This window comes from Lepisma saccharinum, chromosome 28 (genome assembly GCF_977018435.1).
Source record: "Lepisma saccharinum chromosome 28, izLepSacc3.1, whole genome shotgun sequence".
NCBI classification, from domain to species: domain Eukaryota; kingdom Metazoa; phylum Arthropoda; class Insecta; order Zygentoma; family Lepismatidae; genus Lepisma; species Lepisma saccharinum.
Window position 1 is genome coordinate 34,526,050 of NC_139256.1, and position 21,851 is coordinate 34,547,900.

Below are 21,851 nucleotides of genomic sequence, written 5' to 3' on the forward strand. Positions count from 1 at the left end.
ACAAACGTAGCATCTTAAACGTGCCATATGACTTTATCTGTGATATCGTGCATCACTCGCCACTTATCTACCCATAATGGACATCGCCCACAGATAGCAAGATAGTAATAACAAACCAGGAGATATCTGTTGTTTGTATACCCCAGCCTCATTCCTCATGCAAATCCTTTCCTTGCCAAAACATTAAACAACGCAGAGATGACGTCACGGGAGGAAAGTGACTTTTTGAACAATAATACGTAGTACATTTTAGGTTTGGAAAGCCGTTGGCACGTCCAATCCTCTCTGGAAAAATATATGACGTTTCTTTGCCTAATTGTGATCACGTCACATATAGTATTTTGAAAAGTAATGTTTAGAGAAAGAAATGGCTATTTTAACAATAAATATAGTAGACCTACATGGGTATATCCAGCGGGGGCGCTTGAGAAAAGAGTGGTGGAAATTTTCATTTGGGTCATTGTGCCTTTTGCGTTGGAAGGTAATAAACGTTATTCCCTTTTCAAATAATTCAAAATAAATTTCAATTTCAAGTACATATTCCTTGCTTTTCTTGGATAAAAGTTTCGCTTGCTCCCCCCTAAAAGATTTGTTCTGCCTTCTCACCCCCTGGAAAAATAATTGTTTGGAGACGTCCGTGTAGGAATAGTTGGAAAACAGGGGGAAACATAGAGAATTAAATTTCTAAGCACTTGAATTTGTTTTTATTGTAAAGTGTAGAAAGAATTTCCAGTAACCTGATTGGTTATGCTTTGTGTATGCTCTGGAGTCGCATGTTCGTGTTTAAAATGTTTAAAGCCATAATGTGCCACTTTAAATTTGCGAATTAGTCCAGCAAGCCAAGTCACACGAAAATTCCGGAACACGCAAAGAAACTTGTCCAACGAGCCCACCTGTATGTATCTACCTTGAACACTGTGATTGCAAGAACGTTTCAAAATGCACACTTCGTACCAACGACATACAAACTGCTGTAAAGAATCTTCACCCGAAGGCTTAGTTCTCGAACGCACCCGAATTGCACCGAGATCAGACCATCTAAACGGGCGAGTTGCCAATATACGTACGTATCTCGTATGACCCTTGACCAAGGCCTCGTGAAACGTTAAATGACACAGCTAAGCAAAGAACATTTTCACTTCAGAGTTCAGAGCAGGAAGTCAAGCATGAACAGGCCACTACGCACCGCTATCATAGGGATTGCTTTCCTGGGCCTTGTGGCTGGAGAGAGCGTGAATTTCAGTCCGTGTACTCGTGATGGTAAGTTATTTCACTAAGGTTTTCAGTTTTTCCCTAGTGTAGTTATAAATGGAATGTATGTCAAAGAGTTAGACTTGCATATACAGGGTGGCTACAAAGTCATGTTGGAATTTATAGAATATTTTCGGATAAATGAAATCTGTAGTGGCGACTCTAGAAACTTCAATTAAATCATTTATTTTACCTCGCTTTTCTGCAACTTTTGGTTAATAGCGAATATAAGTGATGATGATATGATGAAATTGATGAAGGGGCACTCACAGCTAGAAACTTCAAGAAGCCAGATGAAAGATCATGGGTGGGAAGGAACGGGTAACATTTCGAGAATGGTTTGGTCGACTTCCGTTGCAGAGTGGTTAGCACAGCGCGCTACAACGCCAGGGTTTCGCGTTCGAATCCCCATCTAAGCATGGGTGTATTTTCGTGAGTGCTTGCATCGTCGCGATTATCCCAAAGTAGAAGAAAATCGACGATAGTAACAAAAATCAAATCGAACAATGTTTTGTTCGTGTTCGGATAATAAATACAGATATAGTCACTCCAGTGTGGAGGAAGATTGATTTTTGAGTTATGGATATTAGGTAAATGTAGATTTCGTTGTCATTATCTCGAATGACGGTCTGGGAAACTGTGTTCACCTTTCATCTCATCACCACCTATCCTCGTCGTCGCTATTAAGCACAAGTGGAAGAAAATAGACGTAATATAACAATAATTTAAATACAAATGTAATCTCTGGAAGTGAGTCCCTATCACTGCTATCTTTTAGTGAGAGGCAGTCGCGGATCCACGAGGAGGGCGATAGGCATGGGCGGAGTTTGAGCTTTTGCTTTTGGGGGGGCAGACTCTGGTAGAAGCATATGATGTACCTGAGGGTTATTGAATATCACCTAGCTTATAAGAGGCCCGGAGGCCTTTCCCCGGAAATTAAAAAAACAACAACTTAAAAACACTGAGTTTTAGTACTTTTAGATTTGAAAATGTTAAATTTCCTCGCTTAAGTAAACAAATATTAATTAGTTTATTGGTTGTCAGTTTCAAAAGAAGCAAAACAGTACGATTATTGCATTTTGCATTTCATTATTTCTTTATTTCTTTATTAATACAATACTCATATTACTTTAAAAAAGTTACGGTACAATAGTAAGTTTTTAGAAAAATTAAATTAAAAGGTTCCTTTGATGCTTCAACAGTAACTGTTGACTAAACACAAAGTCATTTTACGTTTTTCTTTCTTCACACTGTACACATCAATCAAATCGTCTAAGTTAATTGTTTTAACAACATCTGATTCAGAGTATAAGATCATTAAATTGTTCCATTTCACTTGACCCATTGTGCAACGCAAGCAGATGTGGATTCGCCTCATAGCAGAAAATGTCCTCTCACAAGCGTCCACTTGTAAGAACTTCCCTCTACTGCGGCGCAATTACCGCACATGCCATCATGCCAAACGTCAAGATTTACGGTACGGCTTCATAACAAGAATGTAGTAACTGAACTTAATGATGTGTTATTCTTTTAGTATTTTTTTTAAGTTGGGGGGCAGACCCCCCCCCCTTGGCCCCTCCAGAAGTCCGCATATGGCGATAGGGGCGATCACCCCTCCCAACTACCACTGCATGATGTTTTTTAAGACTCAAACGTTCTGTCTTTTATATATTACCACGTTTAACAATCTGCTAATCGGAAGTGGGCCAGAAAATAAGTTTTTCATTTTCGCTTTGCTCCTCATCTAATAGTAAAGTTTATCGTGACAATGCAAGACTTATGATAAAGACATAACAATATAACCATCCACTCCAGCCCTACATCTCTATTTTTGCAAAACAATAACCTCTACAACAATGAAGTCAGCTTAGTTCCTGTTTGCAACAGCATAACTCAAGGAATATAGAGATTAGGTAAAGCCATCCGAAGATTGCCGATCTTACACGAACGCGTGACGTCGCCGGAGAAGCAGTGAGCTCGGCTGAAGCAGACTGCCCCTAGCATTTATATGGGAGATTCAGAGAGCGAAAGTATATTATTACTTTTAGGAGGGGGAAAATAATAATTGTCATCCTCCAAGATGGTATTGAGGCATCCTTTTAATGATTAGTAACATAATTGAAAACGCGCTACTTTTAAAAGGGGGCAAAGTACATGTGAAAAAATGTATTTTGAAAATGAATATTCCTGAAACTTTCTGACCGATGCGCTACAAAGAAATTTGCGTGTTCTCCTTTAGAATTTCGTCATTTTACAAATCGTAATATAATTTTAACAAAAACGTGGCATGCTAAAGAAGAATTAAAGAGTTTTAAAAAATAATTGATTAATATACTTAGTTTATTTTACTTCGCTTATCTGTTACATATGGCTAATCGCAAAGATGAGGATGCGTGATGATATGATGAAATTGAAGAAAGGAAAGTAGACCCATGCCCGGGCGGGGATTCGAACCTGGGGGCCCTTGGCATCGTAATGCGCTGTGCTAACCACTTCGCCACGGAGGTCAGCATTACAAGGAAATAAACAGAAATTGGCATCTATGTTTTAATATGCGAGAAACATTTGCGAGGAGGTTATTGAAGTAACAAATAATTATTACAAGACGTTGTGATGAAAATGTTTAATATATCTGAAATATCGAGAGTTGACCTTGCAGTTTCAAAATGTACTTTTAGGGTTACGCAAAACCTTTACTCAAAATTGCTAGTGTAAATTTATAAGCTATTAAAATTTAAAACTTATTTCTGTTCTAAAAAAGAAACTGCCAAGTCAAATTAATATTTCGTAGAAATACATATATTTGTCTTTCATGAGGGCAAGAGAGTTTTTGGAGGGGACGGTGGCTTGGGAAGGTTATAGCCCCGGATCTCGATCTGCAAAGGGGCTTCCAGTGGGAAAACATACCTATGAAATAGTCCAGAAGAAGGGGCGAAATATATATATATTTTTAAATGGTTCAAGAATACAAAGATATAAGTGGATATTTGACAAGCTTAGTCTAAAACTTACAACTGAAGTCGTACGTGTGTGTGTGGGGGGGGGGGTGGCTACGTGAGGTAACACAGTGGAATATGATTCCCAATAGTAAAATTAAAATAAATATGTGGGAACAATAGAAATCAAAATATGTTGTAGCTAGTGACAGCGCAATAGTAAAGATGGAGGGGTAAAATCATATTTTCCCGGGGCAATCATTTTTATTATTCCGTCGTTTTACTGGGGGCAGATAAGAGAGAGAGAGAAATTGTCGAACGAGAATTGGGGGGCGTTCCTGTCCCCCCCCCCACGTAGTGTGGTCACTGCCTATGGCTATGCTGGAGAAGAATGCACCAATTAATACGCTATTAAGTAAAATAGATACTTTTAAAACTTTTAATCAAATTATTTGTGAACTATGATTTAAATTTAGAGAGAGCACATACCTGTTTAATTTAATTTGGATGAGTTAACTTCTGAAGCCTGTCATTTCCGAGCCTTCTTCCGGTGTAACTACACTGCCCTTTGAGCCGTAGCTGCTGCGTTCAGGTGGCGGAACGAGCAGAATACTAATTAAAACAAATATGTGACAAATATATATAAAAAAACAACGTGTTGAAGCTATTGACGGCGCCAAAGAAAAGACAGAAGAAGAAGAACGGAGAGTTCAGTGATATTTTACGGGAAGCAGCAGGCACGTATCCAGGAATTCCTTTCGGGGCGGTGGCTGAATACCATTTTTTAAAGGGGTATCACAATTGTATGTTTAAGGCCAGTGGTGGCAATTGGGTTCCAAAATGGGGGGGGGGGGGTGGACAAGGAGACAAGCATTAAGAGGCCATAGTGTGATAGTGTGGAGGCAAAAGAATGGGGAGAAACTATCTTCTAAATCGTCGCCACTGTTCAAGGCTGTCTTTGTTTGTTTGTTTGATTTGTTTTATTTTACTTCGCGTTTTGTGCCTCTTGGCTAAGTTGCGAAGATGGGGATGAGGGATGAAATTGATGAATGGACATTTACAAACAACCATGCCCGAGCGGGATTCGAACCCCAGGACCCCCAGCGTCGCAGCGCGATGTGCTAACCACTCGGCCACGGGGTGCGGCGTTTAAGGCTGTCATTTTAATAAGAACGTGAAATCGGGACATTTTCTACCACTCAACTCCTCTGTTTCCATGCATTAATATTGTGTGCCGGAACCATCTCAGTATGTATGTATGTTTGTCCATTTCTTCTCATCAGGCATCAAAACATCTATGTACCAGAAGTGTTTTTACGAAGTTATTACACATGCACGGAATGCACAATCCACTCGACAACGCAAGATTGAAACTGTGTGCTGGCAACTGGAATCAGACAGTTCACAAATATTTCTCTCTCATTCGAGCCTGAACACCACTAATGTGTCTTGTCCTCCCATGTTTGCAGCTCTTATAAAAGCCGAAACCCACCAAATTGTTCATATTCATGCCTAAGCACTCGCAAGTGTCCAAAATTCCCTGTTGACTGTGTGTCGAACCCAGTAGCCTTAAACAAAAGTATTTTTTTATGCCATGGAATTCTCGGACTGCATACACAATATTTGGTCCTGGTACAACCAAATCATCACTCAAAACTTTGATTTTCAGTTGATCTGTGCAGCTTATTTCTTTTTTAATAAATCGCTCCAATGTCCAGCCCGATACTGCCGAAATATTCACTTTAGAGAGAGAGACCTTCGATCTCTTCGTCTTTCGACCCGAACTACTCGCAGCACTACTCGAAGTTCCGCTGTCGTCAATGTCTTTAGCTTTGGGACCGAACTGGAACTAGTGGTAGACTTCGTTACTTTACGGTATTTAGTCCATTTCATTTTCGAATCACTAGATCTTATAAAGCAACCAATGGACACTGACTGATCACTAATCGACTGTATGAATTGTCACACTTACCTCTGAAGTCTCCACGTATTCTGTTCTACAGATCAACCGGGAAATTGAAGCCGCGTATTAATATCATCATTATATTCTAGAACGTTCCGCAGATATCACCATTCGTAAATATTGCCAGTAGTTCGACTCCTCTTTTTCAAGAACGTTCCCTCTCGCGCTTTCCAGAGATTAAAAAATTACGATGAATCCGAATCGCCCTACCTGCGGCGCTACCTTTGTTGTGCAGCTTCCAAATGCTGACAAGTCTCTTCTACATAGTGTTCAAGTTCGCTACGACAACACCGAAAGCGTAAGAAAAGTTTACGTGCAATATTATCAACAACAGGGTTATAGAACATTCTCCGTCTTGCCTTGATAAGTATTTCTCTCCTAAAATTATCGTCACATTATTCAAGAAGACAAAAACCTAATTTAATCTAGTGTAAAATGAAAACTTTCCTCGTGGGGGGAGTCCACGAGTTACGTTCCCCACCTTGGATACGCACTATTAACAATAACAGGGTTATAGAACATTCTCCGTCTTGCCTTGATAATTATCTCTCTCAAATTATCACCATATTATTCAAGAAGCCAAAAACCTAATTTAATCTAGTGTAAACTGAAAATTTTCTGAAGGGGGGGCTTGAGCCCCCTGATTCCCACCTTGGATACGAGCTGTTACCAATAACAGGGTTATAAAATATTCTCCGTCTTGCCTCGATAATTATTTCTCTCCTTAAATTAACGTCACATTATTTTATTTGACACCCCAAGAAACAAAAAATCTCATTTTATCTATTGTAAACCGAAAACTTTCGGGGGGGCTTGAGCCCACTAAGCCCCCCCTTGGATACGTGCCTGGGAAGCAGTCACGTTTATTACACCCTTACATTTACATACAATATTATAAAGTTTTGCTTTTAGATCTCGCACAATGTCTTTTTCACAAAAATGGGCAATCTCGCATTTTTTATATCAATCAAGCTGTGATATTTTAGATTTATTCCGTTAGTTTTCTGATAATAGTTTTCACAGCTTTCCATAGCATTTAGGCATGATTTCAGTTGACAAGAACAAAATTATATTATTTCAAAACATAGAGCAAAGAGAAATCCAACGCGCTTAAGTTAAAACTCCCTTACATTGGAAGCCTGGAGAGAACAAAACAGGGGTTCCTTCGTAACACGATTTCTTGAAAACCATTTTACACATTTGAATCAACTTTGTGATAAATTGATTAGAAAGGATGAATCTTAACAGTAAAAGTTGTAGCTTTTCCCTTGCTACTATATTTTAGAAGATATTCGTTGTCAAATTTCTCAATATTTGCATAAGGAACCAGCCTTTTCCGTGCCGAGTGCTTCGATGGTGACGTCATGCATCCACGGACAACTGCGCATACGATCTGCGCCGCCGAACGAGCACCCCCTGAGCATAACTGGTTTATATAAAAGAGTGCAGGTGTAGGTTCGAATCGATTCTCGGCGAGGCGAAGTACCCGACTGACAGCTGCTTGCCATGTAATCCTACCTTTCTTTACGATACTGTGCGCCACTGTTCAACACATCGTCGCCTTTATTCAAGTGTTTGTACCATCAGGAAGGGAAGAACCGCATATGGCGAAAGCAGAGACGTTGTATTTAACTTCTTTGAATGTTTTGACAACGAAGCAACGGTGACTGCGAAAGTCGTAAACAAATGACTGTCCATTTTTAGTTCGCGAGTTGCAGCGGTCATTCTCTTCTTGGTACACTTCTGTTCACAAAAAGTGGCACACTCGTTTGAGTTGGTCCAGCTTCGTGGCCGGAAGTACAGCCGAAGTAAGTGTTCGGAAAGCAGCAGTGTTGCTTACTATCAATTAATTTAACCATATGTAGGGATTTTTGTGTCTCTCAGACTCAAAGAAAAGGCCTAACTGAAAGATTGCAGGGTAAATATTAATTAACTGGATTTTTCACGACAATCAAAGTAATGTAAATGTGAAATATTCCTGTACTAGTTTCAATACATATTTTCTTATTGGCACGCAAACAATAACAAAGTTTCAGGTTGCAATTGGTGTGACGAGAATAAAATACATAATGTAGCACCCATTTGGTAAGAAGAAATATTTTGGAGACACGAGGATTCGAACCTAGAATTTCAGGTTACAAAGCTGGCCTTTAACCGACATGGCCACAAGCCGCTTTGAAGAAACCAAGCTATTCGAGTAATTTATCCATAACATTGCATCTTTTCCTGTCCAGCTAGAAATTTTGATGTAACTTCTCGCTAATTACATTAATTTGAAAGCAATACGCTTCATCAGATTGGGTTCATATGCTGTACACATTGCTGAGAAAATACAAGTGAAGCTTGTGCATGAAAATTAATGAAGACTTTGGGAAATCGTGCTTTTGTGGAAGGTGAGTGTTTCCAACCCTAAATGATAACCGTTCTCTAGTTTCCGTTAACGTAGCGGATCCTGTTATGTGACGACGAATCTCATAAACCAACAGCTCATATTTTTATTTTATTTTAAACTATTTATTTCAAAATGAGTCATTATTCTGGAATCTACGGAGAAATTCATTCATTCGATAACAATTTTACAAGAGTCACAATTGAATTGTATTGCTCCATTACGAAACCAATGTGCACGTGTAAAACAAGTAAAGCACGACAATTTTTATTTTACAAAAATTCAATTTACTCTTAAAGTTAAGCCAGAGGACAACAATTGACTTATTATTAATAGCCTGGATGACTGATGTGGGATGGGGGGTACCTCCTCTCATGTGCCCCCCTGGCTGTGACATAAACTCTTCTTCCTTTAGGATTTCTATTATTTTTCCCATCGCATATTCAGTGCCAACTTTGCGATTCTGTTTGCGACAGTGTATGGGGAAGGGGTTTATTTATTCTTCAAGCCTTCTCCTGGACTAGGATAACACTATTTCCGAAAGATTTTTTCTTGCATCATTTTCAGGAATTGCAACAGCACTATTTCTGTCTCGCTTATTCTTATTGCGTTTTTCCTTTTCATAATATAGTGTTGCTTTTCTTCCATTTTCGGCTACTCGCGACGATGAAGAGTGACCGAGGCCAAATTCGAACCCGGGCCCTCTCATTTTAACAAATTGTCATAACTACTTCGTCACGAACGTCAAAAATGCGTTTCTTTTTCAAATAAATTTCCGGAATATTTCACATAACATTACTTTGATTGTAGACGTGGAAATTCCAGTTAATTAATATTTACGCTGCAATCTTTCCGTTAGGCCTTTTATTTGAGTCTGAGTCAAAGTTCCCTGCATATGGTTAAATTGATTGATAGTAAGCAACACTGCTGCTTTCCGAACACTTACTTCGGCTGTACTTCCGGCCACGAAGCTGGACTTCAACTCAGACGAGTGTGCGACTTTTTGTGAACAGAAGTGTACGACCGTAAATGGAAAGCGAGGTGCTTGTTTAAAATTTTGACTTGTGCTGCTAAACAGAAAAAAAAAATTGGGCAAATTAACGAGAACCAACTATCTAGAATACTTGGCCAATCAAGAGAGAGAGAGAGAATATGACGTGTTGAAAGATAATATTGAATATTGGATTAGTGTGGCATGAATTTCCTCCATTAACCGTACCCAAAGATAGGAATCGTTTGACAAACCAATATCCAATTTACACAATTTAACAATCAGGATTTCTATTCACAAACTATGATTCTGAAAGTTATAACACGCATGTATTCTCAGCAGAAAAAAGCGAAATTAATACAATTTTCATTAATGTTGAAGCGACTTACACATCTCTCCACACAACGCCATAATAAATAACATTACCAAATAAGATTTTGCAACACTCATGACGACAATCCACTAATATGCAATAGTTACGAGAAATCCGTTAGAGATAACTTTGCCCTCCCACCAAAAAAAAGGTCACTTATCTGCCCTTTTCAGTACAAGTTTACCGTTATTTCAATCAAGGACCGAGAAACATCGCAAGTAAGCATTAAAAATACAGAAAAAAACTACTGCGTTCAGAAGTAGCATATTGACAAACAGTTTTCTCAAGGAACACTCACTGATAACATCTTGACATTCGTGCAAGGGTCATCGCCTGCACAAAAGATTGCTGCACGACCCCTCGAAAGCTTCCAGTAAACATGCTGTAGCCTCGTGACGTCCTTGTACAGTCACGGACACATCTGGGTTGTAACACCACCATTGAAAGTCAATGTGATTATTACAATCCAGAAATGTCCGTGACTGTACAAAGAGCAGTGGCGGCAATAACGGCCCCGCTGTGCGAAGGGGCAGCAGTTCGTACCTTTGTTTTAACAACTGTTACAAAACTACTTCTATGAAACTTCACTGACAGTGTTACTATTTATTTGTTGAGTGTCAAATGTAGTTTATCAATGAAAAAGTAATTCCAACAATGCCTACAATATACAGTTCAGACTGCTTTATACGTAACTCAGTTCTGCGTAATTCCGTTATATACGTACATTACTGTAGGTTCCGGCAATATATAATTTAAAACCGTGTTAATTAAACCTTATTTGTACGTAATGCATTTATACGTAATTCGGTGTTATATGCAGGGTTATGCAATTCCGCGTCAAAAAAGGTTTTCTACACGACACGTAAATTACGCGTAAAATGCGTAAAAAACTACAATGAAACATAAAAATTAAATAATTGATGACTATTGTTATGTATGGGAGTTGGCAGTGGTAGAAAACAAAGGCTTTAAAAACTTTCCTTCCGAATTTGTCTGTGCTCTTGTATTCGAATTGTACAAACTACCATATTTAGATTCACATCATAATTAGCCTATGCAAGTATACAATAAGCATGGAAAAGGAATTTGAAGCTGTTACTAAAACTTTAAAATGCAATCAAAATAAATTGTTGTTAATCGTTATGTTATGTGCAAGACGTGTATATCAACAGGTTTCTCAAGTTTTAAAAATATGTGAAAGAACGGTTCTATTTCTAAATATCTGTTAGTGAAAGTGAGGGTGTGAGGTGGCTGTATAAACAATCTACAGAAAATAACAATATGTAAGAAAATTAAAGTTTAAAATGTAATATAATTCAAGTAGTTGTTATATTTCTAATTTACAATAGAAAATTAGTTTCTTATATCTGCGTAATAAATTGGTTTTCTACGCGAAGTAAATTACGCGTAATGTATGTAAAAAAACATAATGAGTAAATTACCTTTCCAACCCTGGTTATACGAACTAATTTTCATAAAATACAGTTGATTTGTACGTGACTAAGCTACAACAATGTCACAAAAGTGACAGTTTTCAGTTGGCCCTCGACAGTGGCGGCGGTTGGATGTCAAAACTGGGGCGGCAAAGAAAATTGAACTTTCCCTCGTAGATAAGATTTAGCATAGTGAGGGGGCAAAAGATGCAAAGTGTAGGGGAGCAAGTGCCCCTCTCGCCCCCCCTAATCGCCGCCACTGGCCATGGACAACAGAAAGAGGAAAAGTTACACGCTTGAACAGAACGTAAAATGTATACAGGAAGTGGATGCTAATCTACATAAAACCAAAACTGAAATGGTTGCAGATTTAGGCACAGCTTAACACCACACTTTGCACAGTCAATAGTAATAGAAATGCTATTTTGGACGATTTTTAAAAGTTGTGTAGTAAAACTATAAAACTACAGTGTCTAAGTATTTCATTATCAAAATGTTAACTAATAAAGTGCAAATTTAATATATCTAAGAATCAAACTTTTATATTCGCTAATTTAGCACTTTATGACAGAAATAACCTGCATTACGTGTATCTTGTTCCTCAAATATAGATACAATTACAGTATTTTAATAATGATATGACATGGCATGTAAATCTGATTTGTAAGTAACTCTCAGTTATACTTGTTATTTTCTCTTAACCTTGATATAAGTATAACTCAGGTTCAACTGTATTTACTTAAATGCTGGTTTAGAAGCTTGATTTAATAGTTTGCATAAAATGTGTATGAATATATGAATAAAATTAATATGTAAATATTAATACATAAATAATAAACTCTAATATAAATACGTTCTGTTATATTTCAGACGATAGAAGTCCAAACTGCACCGTTCAAGAGGTGATGGTAAGCCCCTGTGCAGAAGCTGAAAGCAACCAGCCGTGCAAAATCAAGAGAGGGAAGTCCGCCTCTATCCAGTTCCGTTATGTTCCTGGTAGGTTGCCTTTTCTTACATTGGCAGCGCCTGTTCTGTTGTTGGTTCGAATGGAGCGGTCTATTGCCTGAAGAATCTCTAGAACAGTTCAGAAGCAAATGTCCTTCATCATAGGGATCAAATCAAAGTCCAGAGAGTATGGGGGATGGTAGAGCACCTTCCAGCCCCAAAGAGCTAACAAATCAGCCACTGGTTGCGCTGCATGCGTCCGAGCATCTTCTGCAAAATGATGGGAGGATTCAGCAAAACGTGTCGCCTCTTCTTTCGCAACTCAGAATCCCCTCATGCTTCACAAAGCCGCGGGCACATTCAATCTTTTTTATCTAATTCCGCTGTTCTGCCTCGAAAACATTGTAGGGACTACACAACTTTAGACCGCCAGCTCCAACGATATGCTCTCGTCACTGCGCATGCGCCTAGTGCTGGAAAGAAGAGTCCATTTACTGAGAGATGGGTTAGGTATGAAACTAACGTGAAGTATAAGCGAAATGCACCGGTTCCATTTCATGTCGTGTATACGGCAGTGTTGCCACTATTAAATCTCCGGTCGGTATTGCTTAAATCTCCAACCCACGTAATTCAATTAATTTTGTTTACCTTAGAACTGGCCTGGTTAACCCGCTAAACGCACACTTGGACTGCAGAGCGGTAGCAGTCTACTGTGGCCATATGGTGTGAAATCATTGCAGTTTGGCAAGGGATCTGGTGATTCAAAAGACCCTTAACACTTCCTATAAAATGTAAACGAGTTAGACTGGGTGCAAATGGTCATGATAGAAACATGTTAGGCTTAGGGGGAACCATATAGGTGTGTTCCAAGCGGACATCCGCCATATTGAATTCAACTCACATTCTTTAAATGGGAAGAGGGTGATACGATATATCAAATCAAGCTAGAATTTTACGAGGAATGCAATGGTGTAGGTTTTTTCGACGGATCTTTACACAGTAATGAATGCGTGAACCCATTTCCTCCTTATCAAGGTGTCAAAAATACAAAAGCATTAAAGTGCTTCTAACAAGTGAGTATCGCATCGAGATCATACTAACGTCTAGGGTGAGGAGTTCACGTGCCATTCCACATGATTTTAATCGGATACATCCCGGAAGAGTTGAACATTATGAATGGTTGTATCGAACAATTGCAGTGTAGCGATTACATTGGAATGAAAAGTCCTTTACAGTGACGAAGCTAATGTTTATGTTCATGGGAAAGTTAATACACAGAATATGTGATACTTGTCATGATAACTCACTTTGGACAGAAACTACCTTTTGCGTCGTCGAGTGAAGTAATTTTCTTTCTTTGTCAAGAACCTCTCGCTTGTTCGTCGATTTTTGTGATGGCTGAAAAGGTTGAACAACGCGCGGCTGTGAAATTCTGTTTTTGTTAGGGAAATAGTTAGAATGCTTGAAACAGCTTTCAAGGAAGCTACTCTGTGGAAAACACAACTTTACGAATCGGTTTCCCGCTTGGTGAATTGTCACTTGCAGACCAACCTCGCTCAGGGCAACCCTCGACCTCCCGAACGGATGAAAACATCGCGAGAATTCGTGAACTGATCTCACAATTCTTACCTAATGGTCAAACTGTTGACCAGGCGTTTAACCAACAAGTTCTGAAACGTTTGCGTGACGCGGTGAGACGAAAACACTAAACTGGAGAATGGTGGTTTCACCACGACAACGCACCAGCGCACAAAGCCTTGAGTGTGAAACAATTTTAAACAAAATAAACAGCATGATTCGGATTTTCCACCCGGGATATTCATCAGATCTCTCTCCGTACGACTTCTTATTCTCTTGATGAAAAAAAGTTCTCACAGCAAGACGTTTTGTAGACGTAGAAGAAGTGAAGGAAAAAACGGCAGAGACATTAAAAGGCATCACTTTGCAAGAGCTTTAGAACTGCTTCTAAAAGTTAACAAATTTAGACCTGTGCGTTGCATCAAAGGGACGGTACTTTGAAGGAGATTAAACTTGCAACACCTAAAAATAAATACACATTTTTTTATTACAAAATTCCGGTTCCTTTTGGGTCCACCCATGCATGTTTTCAAGGATGGATTTAAAGACGGTTTTTAATTCCGTCGGGAACTGAAGAAGAAAAATCTCTCACAAGATCTTAAAGTAAAGAAGCTAGAAGTCGATCGGGAAGTGAATACTAATGTAAGTGCCGTGTGAGACTGGCTTTAGCTCTGTCTACCAAGAGAAAGTAAACTGCCATTGCCCCCCCCCCTCCTTCCCCCCGTTTTGGCACCCAATCGCCGCTACCACCTGGAAAATATGGAATATTTCAAGTTCCCAATGGTTGTGTACACGTGAAAACTATTTTTTTGATTACATAACAGGTATTTTTATGATCTGATGATTTCTTTGGAATAAGGTAGGTGAACCAAAGGTGGTCATAGTTAAGCTTCTAGGGCAATTTACAAATCTCTAATGAGATATATATTTCTGAAATGAAAAGAAACATCTCCTGTTAGTTACTAATTAACAACGTGTATCAAATGGATATTTTGTAACATTGCTTTTAACTTTTTTTTAAAAAAAGAGAAAAATTACAAAACCGCTGTTCTCAATTTGGCCAATGGGTTCCAAATATGGCCCACGGCTTATAGTTGGCTTAGAAACTGATGCTTGTGCTCAACAAAGCATATTTATTCATGTTTATACACGTGTCTGCATCTTAGAGAAAATTGTTGGTATCAAACTTTTGTTTGTTGACATGCTTTATATACAGTAACGACGAATATAGTCGACCTCGTGGAGGACTGGTCTTCACAGTCCCTACGACGCCAGGGGGTCCACAATAACTTAAATAAAATGGCTGCTGGCAGGCTGAGACAGTTCGTTTTCTGCATGGTGCACCTTAGGGGGACTGGATATATCAATGTAGTGCCATTTGTTAGCTGAGTTAAATACTAATATGATTTTAGTACAGTGGGCCACCTTGGGAACACGGCCTATATTTGGTTCACCTACCTTATTTTGAAGCAACTCTTGTATATTGATGCTTCACTCACCCACTAACAATCAACATTTTCAACAAATTTTAATTCTTACAATTTTCAAGCACCGGTATCGGTGGGTATCGGCAAGATTATCGTTATCGTTTGAAAATAGTATCGGCCCAGCCATAGTAAATTACTGAAAATATTGAAAAGCTCTAAACATTCTTTAACGTTAAGAAATTGAAACTAGTGTAAACTGTCATTAATCGTGTATTTTGTTCCAGATGTTAGTTCCGATAATTGTGAGAGCAAAGTCTACTGGGCAGCAAGTGGAGGGGATCTTCCCCTGGGTGGAATGAATACCAACGGGTGCCTGTACACCGAGTGCCCAATACAGGAGAATACCGAGGGCACGTATATTTACCAGCTCAAGATCGCCAGAAGATATCCAACGGTACGTAACACTACAGGGTAATTCAAAATGAAGGTGCAACTTTACACGTTATTATGATAGAAAATCATACAAGGTATCAACATGAAGAAAAACTGTGGACGTTTTACTCGCATGACTCACATTACAAAGATTCAACATGGGAACCACGTGTAATGCGGTAAACATCCAAACGATAATCATGTACATGATATGCACAAGACAGCAAGTCATTGTCTATGGGTTCGAAGACACCAACAATTCACAGTTGTAACTTTGGCAAATCTTTCGAAAGGGTGAAACATGTGCATTACTACCAAAATACATGTGGAAATGCCTTTGCACCATTGTGAGTGAATCAGTTCTTGATAGCTCCAACACACAATACACCTTCTACTGTTCAATAGCCATTTTGCAACACTGGTGATCCTGGTGGAACAGCGGCAAAGCAGCATAAGCATAAATGCTTTCAAAAATCCTTTCTTTAGCAGACCGTACTTTACACTGAACATTCCGGTTAGCATTTGCGATTGCGATGTGAAGCATGCTGAGAACGTTAAATATACAGGGTGTCCCTAAAGTATAGTTACCATTATGATCAATTATAATTCTGAAGCTGCATGACACAGAGCAGGGCGGTTTTTTGTAGGCTCATTTTTCTCAATGGAGGAGTGATTACAGGGAAATTTACTGCGATATGCTTCAACAGTACCTACTCCCCTAGGTGGAAGTGTAGCAGCCATCCATTATTTTCCAACAAGACGGAGCACCACCACATCGGTCTCATGATGTTCTGGGTATTCTGGATAGACATTATCTGGAAGATGGATATGCCGTGACGGACCAATCGCCTGGTCCCCCACCCCCCCAAATCTCCTGATATAACCCACTTGCATTCTTCCTTTGGGGGTGCGTTAAGGATTGCGTGTACCAAACCCCTGTTCCATATCTTATTACACTTCGTACAAGGATCATTGCAGCTGTGCAAACAGTACATCCTGAGGGCAACTAGAGGAGCACACGTTGAGGTGCACTGAAGTACCAAAAAAACATTTTGAGCTGTGGAACATTTTGCAAAAACATTGACTAGATATCGTGTAAACAAACTGCAACTCTACACATTTTTTCGTAACTTTAAGTGACCATCAATCTCGCCTACATATTGAGATAATTCTGTCCGTGAGCCAGTTCCCGGTGTTTACAATTGAAACAACTAATTTAATCTTCCATACGTGTACTGTGAACGTTATAATGTATGCATTTAAGCAGCGCCATTGCTTTGTACCTAAAACCATTTTAAAGGAAACATTATCCCTCTCGGTTGAATAGTTATCGGCTTTTAAAAATTTGAAGTGATACGTTGTTTACATCTCACTCGGTCGCCATTACATGTGCACTCGTGACCCAGAGCTTGCTTCTGATTGGTTATGCTACGCAAAATGCTAAGCCATGGAATATGCTATGGCATCAAAATGGTATAAGAATTCTTCATTTTACGCGGTAGAATTTGAACGTACCAGAAATATTAAGAAAAATGCTTTCGTCTAATGTGGACCTAAGAGTGTGTGTGATTTGATTAATTTTCGTCGCTATTCTGCCACTTATCGCAACGATGTAAATAAATGGTGATAGGAAGAGATGGAGGAAAGGACAATCACAAACACATGCGGACAACACCCCTTTCCCCCTTTCACCCTCTGACTATGTGTCTGAAATTGGCTGAAATATTTGTAAAGGATGGGACTGTAAGGGAATGGCCGTCCCTTGACCCTTCTATGGATACCATCTTTGTGAGCCCTTTGGTTAACTCACTTCCATACTGTAACAACACGCAGGGTTGCAAGTTCGATTATTGCGGAATAGTTGAGCGTATATATATTAATTAGTAAAATTTTATTTATGACTTAATTAACAATGAATATAAAACAAAATTCTTACTCTGGAGGGATATAAGGTGTGATCTTTACTGAAGTCCTCGAAGGTCAACCTAAATTTGCACACTAACGAGGTTCTGGCGCCCAAACTCACAGCCAATATAATCCTCTGCGAAACTTGTGTTGTTGACTGTCCATGTGTGTTTGTGATTGCCCTCCAGGGTGGTTAAAAATCATTTTTGATGATTTTTTGTTATTTAAATCGATTTTTAAATATTTTTTAGAAACCACGCTTAAAATTGCTGGTATGGTTCTTGGCACCATATATATATATATATAATATGTGTGTGTGTGTGTTTTTTGTAGAAAAGCTTTTTCTAGTAAACATCCCTGTAAAATATTTGAACAGTTTGATTAAAGCAAATAAAAAAAATACATGTAAATATACATTTTTCTGTTTCTGATGGTGTATATATGGATCTACTATGGAAAAGTTTATTGAGTGTGTTAATGAAACTATAATAATTTCAGTAACTTCTTTCCCAGTGAAAATGAAACATTCTGGATGTACTCTATAATTGTAACTTAAAATATTTTTAGTCTTTGTAGCTGAATTTTGGCAATTTTTTTAAAATTATATTTTGCAAAATATCAGCTGCCATGTTTATTTACAGTTTAATGATAATGTTACTATTTACAGCTTAACATGATTAGTATTTTGTATATTTTTCTACACAAAATGCTTGCAGTTTTTATCCATAAAAATTATTGAATTTTAAATCAAGAGAAATGTAAGTGTGTTAACAGTTTACATATTAAATTACACTTCCTTTCCTATGACTTTCCTATGAGCTTCACCCCATAAGTACATATATTTTTTCCTTTCTTTTTCTATCTTAGAGCCTAATAAACACCATTAAATGATTACAAGATTAATGTACTTTCACGAAAAGGGATTCTGATATCTACAAAATCCTTATGTACAGTATTATCTAAATTATTTATTATAAGGTGATTTATATCAGTGATTTTGTTTTCAAAAAAATCACCCGATTTAAATCAATCAACCGTGTTACCCCATTACCTTCTCAATATGAAAGCCTTATGGCTTACTCCGGTCACGTGACTAAGCGTCATCAACTGGAGGCGAGATAGCCGCCATGTTTGATTTGCTTCTTCGGAATCAATGTTGGACCTTTTTAGTGTATATGGAATTGTAATGCAAATTTAAGAACTGTAATCGAGTTTACATGACGTGTAAATATGCTTAAATGTGGAAGAGGTATGGTGTATAAGTCTTGTGTACTAAATTGCAGAGGCAATTACAATGATAAAGGTAAGAGTAACGTTCACATTTGTTCAAGATGTTAAAAATGAGAAATTTTTAGGGCAATTCCATGTGATTCAGTCACTACGAAAAGATACAAATTAAGTAACAAATGTTTTATAGTAAAAAATAAATAAGAGTAATAGTTCATGATGTAAACATTTCATGTGTCCGGAATAGGCATCAAATATACTCGTAAATGTGGACAACATGTCAACATTTTTTTAGAAATATCAAATAATTTACCCTGAATTACAAACGTTGGTTAATATTACGTCTACCAAAGCAATTTGTTAGTGTAAATTTTATGCAAGCATTCGATAAATTATTCATATTATTTACACAAATTTTCAGTTTCAAAATGTGCTTAATGAAAGAAAGCTATACAACGGGGCAAAGTTGATAGATGTGTACGTACGTTTATTCTATTTTATGCTGCTTTATGCTTCTTTATGCTAATCGGAGGCTAATGGAAGATATGTTGTACATTCAAATACAAAGTTTCGATGTGTAACAAGAACTTCGATGAAATGTTCGTGTGTAAAACAATCCAAGAATATATTACTTATGTTTCAAATACAAATGTTTTCACACAGAAAGCATTTTGTTACCTAGCTATGTTAATATGAACTACAAATCAAATGTATTAAATTTTTAAGACTGTTTCACATGAACTGCTTTTTATTTTTTGTCTTTGTGAAGCTTCAATGTTCGTAACTTTGATTATTAAATCAGTGATAATGTTTATTGTTTCATAATTTATTAACATTCTTCACGATTATTTTTAACAAATGTAAAAAACAGTGTAGGGAAATATTCCAACTGTTTATTTCCCAATTGAACGTTAAAATGGAAATATTAATCTGCTTTTTTCTTCAATGAAACTCTTAAGTTATTGTCACAGATCTTACTAACGACAATGAAAAGATTCAATTTGTTTATTATCTTTCGTTCAATAAAGTCAATAGGATCGAAATTACAATGTGACAAATGATTTAGGTTTAGCCTTTATCACAGAAATGTAACATTGCCCTTGTACCTATTTCTTTCGCTTTTGCTGCAAGAATATAGAAATTAAGGATTTATATTGAGATTGTATAGCTACACAGAATATCTGCATTACTTGGTTGATTAATTTTGGGTAAACTTAAAGACAATTTAATTGATTAGGTAACTTGGAAAGTTTACGGTCAACCTAACATGTTTTTTGTTTTATTTAATCAATTGATTTTACAAACAAAAGTTCATACAAAAGCGGTTACGAGTTTTATTGTAGCTCACAAATATTCCCGATAATATTTTTCAAATATATACAATGTTTTAATTTTTCAGCCAGGAAGTTTCTAACGGTTTTCGACTCTTTCTTTGTGCTATGGTAGGAATTTCTGTGGTGGCCATAGTGACTTCCTGAATGAAAATTTTGGTGTAAATATTCAATATTATAATTTTTTCTTCTAACTATATTCGTCGGGAGGGTAAATGTCAAAATTTAACTTCATAAGAGAAATAAATATACCTTAATTATCTACGGTAAAATTACGACAAGGAGTTTACAGCGTTAAGACGATCGCCTCCAAATGATGACGTCTTGACTGAGCGCTGTGGCCTGAACCTCAAGATGGTCTTGGTTACCCTCCCATAAATTCCATCTTATCATGTTTTATACTCATCATCGTAAGTCACCAAAGGTGGTAGAAAAGCGGGGAAAGACGAATAAAATCTTACTATCCAAAACTATTGTGCTATTAACTCTACGTGTTCTACGTTGTTCTTATTCTTATCACTTGTATTATAACTGTCCCTAACTTTCTCTGTTTTTTCACTCTTGTGGGGGTAAGGGGGCATCAGCTTTACCAGCCCTTTAGTCTTAAGTTTGTAATATCTTACTTGTTAATCAGAAAGTCAGAATGTAAATATGACAATCTTGTTGCTCTGTCTCGGCGATTGCAAGTGCTTTGTTTAATGTGCTTTTTCTGTTCATTTCAACAGCGGACTTACCCGATCAAATGGAAATTGTGGTCCGACAGCATGGAATGCTGCTTCCTCACTAATATTAAGATAGTTAAGTAATGAGTGTCAGCTGTCAACGACTGTGCTGTAAAACATCTTTTCTGAGATCCAACGTGTAATAGACTGTCTTCAGAAATTGAAGTTTCCATTACTACTCATACTGCGCAAGGTAGCTCATTGGAAGTTATTAATTTTTCTTTTCTATGAATGAAGAGACTGCCCACTAAACAAATGTTGACAATTTAGTGATAAAAGCTATAAATAATACAACTCTGATGACATTCAAGTTAAGTTAGTTTTTGTACACTCCTGTTCAGAGTGGTTTTGTGCCACTTTATATGGACAGGAGTGTACAGTTCTCTCCCGCAAGCAAAATTGAAAAATATGAAAGCTTATTTGAAAAGTGTAATAATTGTATTTGTCTTATGTGTGGCCACTCAACACAAAATACAAACATTAACCACCTTGAAATAAATATGTCTTTATCTGACGTTCAAGTCGTAATTAATTAAAAGACAAACTAAGGATACATGTAAACAATTACATTGGTGATATGCATTTGTAATGTACTGTTATGTAATAAACTTGCTTCTAAATACATATGAAAATTGACATACGAATACAATTGTAATATCAATTATAGTCATTGTATTAAAATGAATTTCTACGATCATTTGGAAAGGTAAAAATGTTTCTGGTATCTGTACTATCTCAACCTTGTGCTTCTGTGGATTTTGTGTTATGTATGTGTGTGTGTGCGGGGGGGGGGGGTGGAATATAACAAACAAAGGTAAGGAGGAAATTACATAAAATGTTCTAATCTCGGCCTGGGCTTGAGTGTCCTATGTGAGTGAGTGTCCCTTTAATTTCACCAAATCATCACCCACCCCCTTCGTCGCGATAAGCCAAAAGTGGTACAAAAGC

At 37.6% G+C, this 21,851-nt stretch overlaps 1 protein-coding gene across 1 annotated transcript; it reads left to right on the forward strand.

The window, feature by feature from the left end:
* Positions 1-1,119: 1,119 nt before the first annotated feature.
* Positions 1,120-21,597, forward strand: LOC145980744 (MD-2-related lipid-recognition protein-like). Its single transcript, XM_083113807.1, has 4 exons — positions 1,120-1,260; positions 12,207-12,332; positions 15,571-15,740; positions 20,907-21,597. Exons 1-4 carry the CDS (start codon positions 1,167-1,169, stop codon positions 20,985-20,987), a joined length of 471 nt encoding a protein of 156 aa, XP_082969933.1. The 5' UTR covers positions 1,120-1,166; the 3' UTR covers positions 20,988-21,597.
* The last annotated feature ends 254 nt before the right edge of the window (positions 21,598-21,851 follow it).

Bases quoted from the DNA above. Each gene is read 5' to 3' on its own strand.
- LOC145980744 (XM_083113807.1), top strand. From the start codon at position 1,167: ATGAACAGGCCACTACGCACCGCTATCATAGGGATTGCTTTCCTGGGC. The intron at 1,261-12,206 runs GTAAGTTATTTC...GTTATATTTCAG, and splicing joins CAGTCCGTGTACTCGTGATG to ACGATAGAAGTCCAAACTGC. The intron at 12,333-15,570 runs GTAGGTTGCCTT...ATTTTGTTCCAG, and splicing joins CCAGTTCCGTTATGTTCCTG to ATGTTAGTTCCGATAATTGT.